This window comes from Aulonocara stuartgranti (assembly GCF_965226115.1).
Source record: "Aulonocara stuartgranti genome assembly, chromosome: 4".
NCBI lineage: Eukaryota > Metazoa > Chordata > Actinopteri > Cichliformes > Cichlidae > Aulonocara > Aulonocara stuartgranti.
In genome coordinates, this window is record NC_138942.1 from 14,962,594 (window position 1) to 14,974,600 (window position 12,007).

The following is a 12,007-nucleotide window of genomic DNA, read 5'->3' on the forward strand; positions in this document are numbered from 1 at the left end:
TCCTACCCAGACAAAGAGCATACTGGATGGGCTCCCCATTAAGGACTTGTGTAACTCAACATTCTGCGGCCCATTAAGAAACACAAAGACATGGCGGCATGCCGTGCCCCTAAAGAGGCCTTTGGTGTTAATGGTATAATGGCAGCGCTGTGTGTTGATGTAGTAATGTAAAGATAAGATGTCTGCTGCTGAACAAATAAACATTTGGGCTGTAGAAGAGATTAAAAAGGAGGGAAGAGGAGAGCGAAGAGGGAGTCTGTCATTGTCAACCTGTAAGAACAACAAGCAGTCCAGCTACAACAAGGAGCGCTTAATTTTATTTTATTAATGACTGAATCCCTCCAAGCTAACCACATTTTTATGGGTGTTTGAGAACAATAATAGGCTGTTGCTGAACTTTTGAGGGCATGTCTGAGGGTGAAGGAGCGTAAAAGCTTTTCCTGTCACAACTGCATGTACAGTACACAGTACATGCATGAATTCACATGCTCAATGTGCGTACATGTTGCAACCTTTCACATTCAGCGCAACACAGCTTAATGCAGGCTGTTAGATAAAAGCGCTGATCTGTTGGCCTTAGTGGTCCCTGCTTTGAACTTGAACTGCTGCTTTATTTTTATGCTCACATTATTCCACAGGTGTCATCTCCACCTGCTTCTGGCACTACAAACAGACACATATGGGCAATGTGCCATCCATGTGATGTCAGCTGCACATGACTTGTGTGTGTGTGTGTGTTTGGACATATGGTAAAAATTCAGATGAGATCAAACTAATGTGACAGTGTTACCAGCGTAATTAACATCTGGGTTTTTACATGAATGAAATTTTTGGTCTGTTTTAACACTGTACACATGGACGAGTGAATGATTATCCATGTGTGTATGTTTTAAGGAAGAATCTCCACATAGCTCAACCATGACAGAAGCTTTGTCTCCCTCCATTGGGTGGAGGTGAGCTTCCTAGGCCCGTCACAGTCTACAGGGTCTCTTTCTGCCTCTTTCTCCTTCTATCTGTCTCTGTCAGAACAGCACACTCATTGTTAGTGGGGTTGCTCTGCCTTTTCATAAGGTCAGAGGGGCTACAGGTAGCGGAAAGGACAAGATTAATCACTTCATTTGAGACACGCAGAGAGGGGGTGATAGACCGAGAGATGGGGAAATGGGTGGGGCAGCAAGAGAATTACAAGGAAGAAAGGGGTAACTGAGATGGGAGATGTAGAGAAAAACCGAGCAGGAACCGACATGGACGAAGAAAGGGAAAGAGAGACGGGTAGAGACAAGGGGAAGTAATTACCTCCATATGCATCTTTGTTGCGCTCACTGATGCATGTACTGAGTGGATGGAGAGAGGCGGTCAAGTGTAATTAGGTAAACTCAAGTTTACTGCCTTTGATCCTCTTGCTGTGGCAGTGTGGGCCAGTCTTGCCCATCCTCCTTAGCCGTGCCCCGTGTGATCAACAACGCATCACCACCACCACAGCTGAATGTAACCATGATGCCACTTATGTGCCTAGTTTTGTCAAAACTTAAAAAGTTCTGAGTTTTGAGTACTTCCAGCACTTTCTCCATGTTTTCTCACTTAATGCCTCTAAATTGGTCTACACTGTTAAACCTGGCATTTTCCAAAGTAATTATTTTCATAAGCCACACAATATAAATTGCACATAACCTCAAACCAACTTCTCAAAAGCTCCCTGAATAAACACAGTCCACGCCAAGCACAGGTGGCCACAGATGCAAAGAGAGTTGAGGGCACTCGTGCAGATGTTGACTGACTAATCATCATCATCAAAGTGTTTGAGCGAGCGTGTCACGTCACAGTGCCAGTATGCAAGTGTTCATCAGAAAATATGTTGTTGCATTGTTGTATCAGTGGGCAAATTGCACAACTGTGGGTCTGTGAGTGGATTGGTTGCATGCGTCATTATGGTGTATGGGGGTGTGGCATCCTTTAGTTGTGCGTGCAGACTTCAAAGAGTAAGTGTGTTATTTGAATGTGTGCTTGTGTGTGCTGCTTGTCCTCAAGTATGAGTGAGTCAGTGGCCAGCTGCAATGCACCGAGCCTACCTGTGGGTGAAGTTGGCCCAAATCCATCTTCTTAAGTCTGCTTTTTATTCAGTGTCACATAACAAATACCAGCCAGGTCCATTCACTTCCAAACCACTCAATAACATCCTCAGCTCTCTCCTCAACACCTGTTGACCTATGTTACTTTCTTTTTTCTTCTTAAAATGGCAAAGTTTATGCAAAGCAACATTTTTTTAATGTTTGTAGTGTGCTGTAAGTTTGGCTGTGTAAGCCTTTTCATTTCCAAGTACTACGTAGTCTTGTGCACTGTTAGGAGTGCACACTTATTCAACACCCACACATCATTTTGCGCAAACCTGTGTGTTTTCATAGGCAGCGTTCCACTTAGATGCAGACAGACTGGCTCAAGTGCACACATTCAGTGACACACACACACACACACACACACACACACACACACACACACAAACATAACTGAGAATGGGCTCTGACTTGTCCCACATTCACTCAGCAGGCCTTGTATGTCTTTGATATGCCTGACCCTCTTTTATTGTTTTCTTTTTTTCCCTATGTTTCTCTATGAGAGGGGTGGTATGCAACTGATTAGATAGATAAATATACCCCGAAGGTGTGAGGCAGGCAGAGAGGAGGAGAGGAAGGATACTTAGTTTTCTCTTGTCCCAACACATCCCAGCAGTGGAGCTTTTGCGGCTTCATGCATTTAAACAGCCTGATTAGCAACAGTCTAACAGGCGCTTTCCCTGGTGGGCTGAAACAGAAATTAAGTGCTTAGACACAGCCATCACTTTGTTTGTTTTCTCAGTGTCTCTAAAGGAAGATACACTCTGAGATATGGGCTTTGATCATGGGCTGAAACAAAACAGTCATTGTTAAGCCTGCGCACAGTACCGGTCCAATGTAAAGAGGCACATGGGGCTGAAATGTTTTAATTCTTATATGTGATGATAATATTCTGATGTGTTTAGTATTTCTACTTAACAAAAATAAACACCAGTAGTAACAGAGTAGTAACAATGGCAATGAACAATTTCAGAAATGGAGAGTAAAAAAAAGTACAATATTGTAGACTGATGATAAAATAAACTGTGGTCGGTTTGTTGGACTAAACTGTGTGTTATAACTGGCATAAATGTGTTCTTTATGATGGCACTAAGTAGAAATAATGGGTGTGTGGCTGGATATGGATGAGGACAAAGAAATCAGTTGTGTACACATTCAGATTCATGTGTCTTGTGCAAGCTTCTCCCCCTCTCTCTCTCTGTGTGTTTGAGTGTGTATTGGGGTCACCCAGAGTTCCCATGCTTGTCTCTTTGGCCTTTTCTGCCTGTTGATCGAGTTTGCAAAGTGATGATGGCTGCTGTCTTTCCCATAATGCCAGTCCTACACAAAAAGTCTTGTGTTTACTGTATATTTGGGCATTAAACTCAGCAAACAATTCAGAAAACTGGTGGAATAATGTAGCATAATAGCAGGTATGCGTTATTAACTCTCTCTCTTTTCCTTTCTCTTTGTCTTCCAGTGACATATTTGATGCCATGTTCCCGGTCACCCATATTGCAGGGGAAACAGTTATCCAGCAAGGTCTGTATGGATATTTGTTGAGATGAAGATTAAAGTCAGCCTGCTGAGCAAAATCCACCTTGGTTTACGTACTTAATTATAGCAGGAATATGTTACTGTTTATTTTCCTCTGGTGAACAAAAACAATCCTTAAATTCTAATCAAAAAGATTCAATTTGAAACCTAAATGGTTTTTAGCGTCATAACTTGCACTCAGAGGTGCTCCTCTCAACAAGGTTCTGGAAGCATTCCTCAGAGATTTGGGGACATACTGACATGATGGCATCACACAGTTGCTGCAGATTGTCAGCCATGTTTAAAATCTCCCATGACAACACATCTGAAAGGTGTGCTACTGTTCTGACCCTAAATTCTGACCCTGCTGCTGTGTGTCACAGCAGAGATCAGTAGTCATCAGACCAGGTAACATTTTTTATAATCTTCTGTTTTTGTTGAGCCTGTGGTAATTGTAGCCTCAGTTTCCTCTGCTGTTGTAGTCCATCATAGAGGCTCTTCTGCATACTTTTGTTGTAATGAGCGGTTATTTGAGTTACCATTGCCTTCCCATCACCTTGAAGCAGTCTAGCAATTCTCCTCTAATCTCTGGCATCAGCAAGGCATTTTCAACTGCTGCTCACACATCATAGATGGTTCTGCAGGAAAATTCCAGTAGATCTGCAGTTTTAGACCACCCTAAGCAGATGGACAGGTATACCTGATAAATGTGTATTATGACCATGTGTATCTATTCACAATCTGTAAAAGGTCTGAAAAGAGAAGCCAGTGCAAAGGTGCCTCAAGCCTACATTCTTTCTAATGGCCAGCAGTGGTATAGAACACTTGTATAGAAGTCCATGGAAAGAACACCCTTATTGCTCACTTGACCTTTGACCTTAGTAAACACTTATCTAATGTATTTCTTAGTCTTACTGAATGATGTTCATTTCATTCATTCTGGTCCCAAGTACAGTAGAAATGATAATGGAACAGGCTGTGCTTCAGGGTGGCGTTACCTTGCACTCTCAAATTCAACTCTTGCTTGTTATATCTGGTTTCAAAGCACTAGAATTATAACAGCCAAAACGCTCAGCTCGAGGCTTCAAGATTAACCATTTGGTGATGTCATAGTGGTTGTAGCCATCTTTGACACGCTGGAATGCTCTGCCATGGTCAGGAGTTACATCGTCTTGATGGACTTAGCCACTTTAATGGAAAGGAAACAATTAAAGTGCTATTCTCACTGATTACCTTCGATGACTTTATCTTAAAGAATACTACAATTGTGCTGCAACCCCTGTTTTTTTTCCCTCTGCCACTCCTACATTCCCTCCTGTTTCCTCTCATTGCCTCACTCAAACATTCCCCTCAGTCTGCACCAGATGCCAGGTCTTTCTCCTCTGCCTAACTGCAGTCATCAAAACCTTTAGTCTAGGCATCCCTGGACTTTGACAGAACACAGATCAGCAGGTCCAGACTGTATTTTTCCAGCGCTCCTCCACACAAGCTCCTATCAAACACAGAAGTGGACACATTTAATCACATATTTAAAACACTGAAAACAAACATTCTCTCACACAAATTCCCAGTTCTAGATAATATTATGTTCACACCTGCTCAGAAAAACATAGTTTACATGTGTGGAGCATGCCTTACAAACACACACTCATACAGACACTAGGTGCAGGAAAACTGCTAGTGTTAGACAAACACTCCCTCAGTCTCTCCCACCTTCTCTTAAGACAGCATCCAGGAGTATATCAGTCCTAATTTGGTGATAATAAGTCTAGCTAACTTTTCTGGGGGCCCTAGTCCCAGTCCCAGACAGTCCATTGTTATATACACTATAGAGTGTGGTATACACTATATGCAGTGCTGATGTCATTGCTAACGTCTGGACTACTGTACACCATCAAGAAACCAACCACGCCACTGACCACTCACACACTGTTTAGACACAGCTGGGAGTTATTGACTGTAAGGTTTGAGTGGGATTTAAACAGGAGGTGATTTACTGTATTATAACATGCAAAATGTAGCATAGAGCTATTTTCATTGTAATATATTGCTTATAGAGAAGTTCATCCGCTGTTCCTGACATAAACTGTTTCAATTAATAGTAATAAGATGTTTTCAGCGCTGATTCTTGTTCTGTTTGTCAGCAAGATTATGCAAAGACTATAATGAAACTTTGCATAAAAGTAGAAGTCGATCAAAGAAAGATGGCATTAAAATTAGAATCAAATCCAGATCACTTTCTTTAAAAATGCAGAATAGCAGTATTGCCCTTGGTGCCCTACTAATTTTATATGAGGGAAAAAATATTCGAAGATGAAAACAACTTGATGATGGACATGTTTACTTTAATGCTGACATTGTGTTTACAAAGCACCTGAGAGACTGAGGATGCAACCAGCGTTGTCCTTTTCGAGTCGCAGCATAACACCTAAAATAGCTTGTATTGAAACAAAGCCTGTGTGTGTGAGTGTGTCTCTGTGTGTGCGCATTATGGTCAAATATTTGCTTGCACTCACAGAGGGATTGGAAATGATGCAAAACAAAGGATTGGGCACCAAAGTGATAAAAGACAGGAAGAGCAGGAGAAAAGAAAGACACAGTGAGAGGGAACTGAAAGACCGATAGATGAGATGAAAGAGAGAGACAGAGACAGACAGAGGGAGATAGCCAAGGGCCAGGTTGCAGCAGGTTGTGAGTAGGTGTATATATGTGTGTGTCTGAGGTTTCCACTGGGACAGACCTTCAGATAGACAAGGAGCGTTTTGTGTGACAAATAGAGCTGTATGATTAACGAGCCCCCTCCACTCAGTATTAATTAGCCGTGTGAACTCCTGTGAACTTTACTCACGGGGTGCTCTAAGCCTTTCAACTCTTTAGGTGAACATGCACACAGAAACACAAGCACACACACATACAAGCTCACTTTGTATCTGCTAAATGCACACAAATGCATACTTGTGTCATCAGGACTCATGCATCATTACCTGTATGTACCTCTGAATGGATTTGCATTTGCAGTTTGGAGTTGTGGGGAGAGATTTGCGCTGCTCATGTTTGTGGCTATCAGTCCTTTTTAATAATTTCCCCTGAACCCTATGTAATGGATAGCATAATTAAAGGAACACTTGCCATTTTTTAGCCTTATCTCCAGACTAGATGCTTTTAACGGACATTAACCATCCGGATCCCATGACTCGCTTCGAGGGTTATTGTTCGCTTTGAAATCCCACCACACTTATATCAGTGACACAACATCAGACCAGACAGCACATTTAGTTCCAAGCTTTGTAAATATAACAAGCGGTATTCTTTAATATAAGGAACTAAATAAATTAAGCTGCTGGCTGTGGTTGGTTGCTATACTATGGATCTCTGTTCTTTACACTTCAGAAGGATCTAGCTATGCATGCTCAGACACTTTGGTTTCAGAGCTTGCATTATTAAGCCACCCAAGAACCAGTAATGAACACTGCTGCAGTTGCACTCTTCTGCTTGTGAGAGCCTTATATCACAAATATATTGGCAGGCCCAGTGAAATATGCGTTCTGGAGAAGGCAGTAGCACTTTTGACGCTGGGTGTGCCCTGAAGCTTGAAGTAGGTAATTGAAGATCTGAACAAAAATAACATCCAGACAAGAAACCCAACAGTTTCTTTTTTTTGTTGTTTCTTTGGCTTTTCGGAGAGGGCCCAGAACCAAACAGAGACATTCCAGTATTCACAAATCCCCAAAGTTTCTCAAATTATTTGTGTGAATTGGCTTCAAAAATACTTTAATCCCATAATGCTTCAATTTTAGTTTAAAGGTTCTTGATGGAGTTTTTAAACCTCTTTGAACACTACTTTTTTATGAATATGCTCTCTTTTTCTTTATTTGTGTTCATGCACAAGGACGCTCACAAGCGAAGTGTCACACTTAATTGCAGGGGACGATAATGATGATAGAGATGGAGAGAAGATTGCATGCTAGTAAGCAGTTTTAAGAGGCTTATCTTTTTTTTTTTTTTAATGAAGCAATGTGTTTGTTTGGCCTCAAGGATACATTCTGTGAAGAACATAACTAGATTTGTTTACAAGAAAACATTATAGGGACACCTTTTACTGGTTAAAAAGTCCACATTTGAGAAATAAACAGGAGGTGAAAGTAAAAGGGGAAAAAAGCAAGTAAAGGAAGCTTTCTAAATGGTTTAAAGCTAGCAGGTATTGATGTCTTATCTGTGCTCACCTGTGTTTCTCCTCCTTTCTCCCCTCTAGGTGATGAAGGAGACAACTTCTATGTGATTGACCAAGGCGAAGTGGACGTAAGTGGGTCAGAGCACATTTAGAGTACACTCTTACTTGTACTTTGAATGAGTCAAAGCAAAATATTTAAATTAAAGGGGATTCCAGTATGGTTTTATTTACTGTCTCATGTGTAGTCTATAAGAAGGATTGTGACTCAGTAGAAAAACCCAGCCTTCTTCACTCACGTAGAGATAAAATTTCCTTCTAACAATGGGCAGGTTGTAGGATTGCCCCTATGTTTTGTTCTCTTCAAAGGTCTCTTCCACTCTGATGACAATCTGTGCACTGCTATAGATTTGAACTGGCTGTGAGAGGCACACAAACTGAGAGATCTTTTGTCTTAGCAAGCCTGACACAGAGCGATAGAGTTAAATGGAGGGAGATAAAACAGAAGCTAGTTAAACAGGAAGTGACCTTATCAGCTTACAACAGTGAGCACAGAGACAGTGGGCAAGAGGAGAGAAGCAGGTTGGCAAGCTTGGCTGAAGTTTGACCCACCTGAGCAGGAAGAAGTAAGTGTAGGAGTAGTGAGATGGTGCCTTGATAGAAAGATGGTGTAGCAATGAACCCTCAGAAAGTGAATTGTCAAATATCATTTGATAAGTTGTGGGGCTATTTTTAGATTCCTGTGTAAGAGTAAGGATCCATGGTTGTTTATGTAGTTCAAGATTATATTCACGTTAGATGCAAAGATAGTTGGTAATATCTGGAAAAACTCAAAAATCTGTCTACAACAATCAAGACAAAGTTTGCCTGTTTAATCTTATAAAGTTCCCTCTTAAGATTTCTTAATTCTGATCTGATCTAAGTCCACATCTGCATCTGCTCAGTCTGTGCATCTTTTTTTGTTCTGCCGGAGGTCGTCTCCTCTGGACTGACACCACACGCTCCCAAAGCCAGGACCCTGTCACCCTGCACTCCTACCCTCAACCTCACCCCTGTCCAAACCTCGTGTTCATTTGTGTCGCCTTCACCTCATCACCATCGTGCCATCCACCCCTCTATCTCTACAGACAGCTGCTGCCTCCCAGCCAAAGCCCAGGCGCTAAACTGCTTCAAGATCAGTGCCGAGGTTATTAAAGTGTGGAGATGTCTCTCATTAAGCTGGGGTGTAAATCTGCCAGCATCCCATAAACTGCCTGAACGCTGACAACCACTGCCACTACTGTAAACACCCCTCCATGTCTGCACTCAAATCTCCTCACTTACGGCCTGTATTTATATGCGTGCACCGCTAAAGAAATTACAGCTTTCATGCCAAAATGTAAGATGATCTTATCAGGGCAAAGAAATGGTAGCTGTAATTAAATATTGATAGTTGTTTAATCACAATTATTTGGGTAATCGTTGAAATTACTTACCTTAACAGTCATTTTAAAGGAAAGCTTATTTTATTTTTATAGTGGATTTGGCAATGAAATTAATTACATCATGCCAAACAGATGCAGATTTTTTGCTGCACCTACCTGTATGGGCAGCAGGCTTGTGCAGAGAAACAAACTCATGACTCATCTAACCCTTCCAGTAAATTTGATTCATTGGTTCTTTAATTATTCACAGGCACATGCGATTTGCTCTTGAAAATTCACTTATTGTGAGAGACAGCATGTTAATCAAACTTTTCTGTTCTGTCATCTCAGCCCCGACTGGGAGTAACTTCACTCTTGCTCCCGTTCAAGTATTAAAGCAGCTCTGTCTATCCGGGATTTGCAACAGAGTGTTCATGAAACTTTATGACACCACATGTACAAAAGTGAGGATGAAACAGTGACTCATAGGTCAGGAGATACCTGAGGACTGGACTGTTAAAAAGCCTGTATGCTACCTGTATGCTCTGATGTAACTCTTTCTCAGTGTTCATTTAATTGCTCTTCTAGGCTTGACGTAACCAAAGTCAGCACTCTGCATCTCTTTGAAGCCATGCCACTGTATAGTGAAGGATGAGTCCCCTGTGGTCTACTCAGAGCATGAATAATGGCCTGCAACAATTCTGGCAATTCACAACAACCACCAGAGAGGAATAAACCCTGCTTCCCTCTGCCTCTCTCTGTGTTATTAAGTCAACAAGATAGTGGATAGTGTGTCGACAGCTGAAACCGTAACAGCCCTAGAGACAGCCTGAATGAGTCTCACTGAGGTTGCATTGTCTGTAGAGCTACAGTGGTTGATCTCAGTAGAGCTGTGCATGTGTGTTCCTGCACATGTAAGTGATGAAGCATCATGAGAATGTGTGTTTCAGATGACACACAGCCCGAACAAATCCACACAGCTTTCCGACCTCCCATCACTTCCAAATCACAGGGATGACTCTAACAAGACAAGACAAAGAAAATAAAAGGGATTGATGGAGAGATGGTAGGGATAGAGGGCATTTTAGAGGGTCTCATCTGAGGGCTTAGTGGGGATCAAATACTTAGGGACAAGCCTAGTGAGAAAATCAAACAGCCCGGAAACTGAAGGGGGATGGGGGAATGGTGGGCCAAGTGTTGGATAAAGTGTCTTTGGATGGGTAGCTGAAATAGCAGAAAGTTTTAAATTCCTACCTCAAAACAGCTGTACCCAGAAAATGTTTGTATTCTTCAGAAGCATCTCATCTTATATATGACCCTCTTTATAAATTTTGCTTTTGTTCTGTCTGCAGGTGTATGTGAATGGTGAGTGGGTGACCAGTATCGGAGAAGGAGGTAGTTTTGGAGAGCTGGCCCTCATCTACGGGACTCCTAGAGCTGCCACCGTCAAGGCCAAAACAGACCTGAAACTGTGGGGCATCGACAGAGACAGCTACCGACGCATCCTCATGGTATGAACTTCGTCATGATGACTCTCAGTATTTCTGTAAACTCCATGGTAACAATATGCAAGAGGCTGGTTTGTAGCAACCATACATTGCAAAACTTGATGGGTAAATTGCTTCCACTGTGCACACATCAGTACAGCTGTATATTTTTTTCTGTGGCTGTACTGTGGTGGTGTAGGTTCAGAAAAGCTTCCAACCTGCTGATGATTGTAGATTAGCTGTAGATGTAGATGTGCGAATGTACGGTTGTCTGTCTTTCTTTGCGTTTCCCTGTGATGGAGTCGGATCTGCCTTGGCTGTGCACTGCCTCTTGCTCTACATCAGCTGGGATAGGCTTCAGCTCTCCTTCTTCCCCTAGTTAGATAAGCGGCAAAGAAACAGGTTGGAGTACTGAATATCTTCTTTCTTGTGAGTGAAATTACAGTATGACAGTTTTGGGACACAAAGTGCTTGCTGTGGTTCTTCGTAGTGTAATGCTTTACACATTTGACTAACAAGCTAAAGACACTTGGTTTGATCACACAGCCCTTAAGGGTTGTGGTTAGGCCGGCTAGCCAGTGCAAAAACTCTGCCAAATCAAACATATGGAGCTGATAGGGTGACCCCCTTTTGTATAAGGGAGCAGCCAAAAGTTTCTTCTTCTTTACGTGTTACTCTCTTGATTACTAAAATAGATATACTGGCTACCTATAAATGTATGCATTTGAGCACTATGGAAATTTCTATATTATATAATTAAAGAGGAATGCTATTACTCCGTTTTGGGCATTTTAACAGTAGTAGACAAATAACCAAAGGGGTTCTAGGTCTGTAGAGCTTGTTATTTGTAGGTAGGTAGGTATTTAAATATATTTAACCCATGAATTGGAAAAGATATGCTATCATAATTTTATGGTATATTTGAAAATATTAAACATTAAAACAAATCCACACTATGACACTGTAGACAAATAATATCTACATCCCATTAGTAGGCTCTCTACGGTCATCAATCACAGTTCTTTGCTTGCAGTATTTCCTCCCAGTCAACCACTTAAGGCTCCTTAAGCACTTAAAACATTTGCTTTCTGTTTTATACTCTAAATACGCTTTAACACACAGAGGAGTGTATCCTCCCATTTTAATGCGTCTACATCTCTTCTTAGATGAAGAAAGCCAAATGAGGGGAGGGAGTGAGAAGAGGAGTAAAAAAAGTCAATATTAATGCCTCCTCTTGCACTTCCCACTCTGGGAGCTTATCTAGCAGGAATGTCGAAATGTTTAAACTGGAAACACAAGGAACTGTGCCCTTGCCCTCATCTT

General features: G+C 41.7%; 1 protein-coding gene across 2 annotated transcripts in view; it reads left to right on the forward strand.

Annotated features, from left to right (window-relative positions):
* The window catches only part of prkar1b (protein kinase, cAMP-dependent, regulatory, type I, beta), a 66,492-nt gene that overhangs the window by 36,484 nt on the left and 18,001 nt on the right, over positions 1-12,007 (forward strand). For both annotated transcript variants that reach the window (XM_082530812.1, XM_082530813.1), the window contains 3 exons: positions 3,571-3,632; positions 7,879-7,925; positions 10,550-10,708. In XM_082530812.1, the coding sequence (XP_082386938.1) occupies positions 3,571-3,632; positions 7,879-7,925; positions 10,550-10,708 (268 nt within the window). The remainder of the gene's footprint in view (positions 1-3,570; positions 3,633-7,878; positions 7,926-10,549; positions 10,709-12,007) is intronic.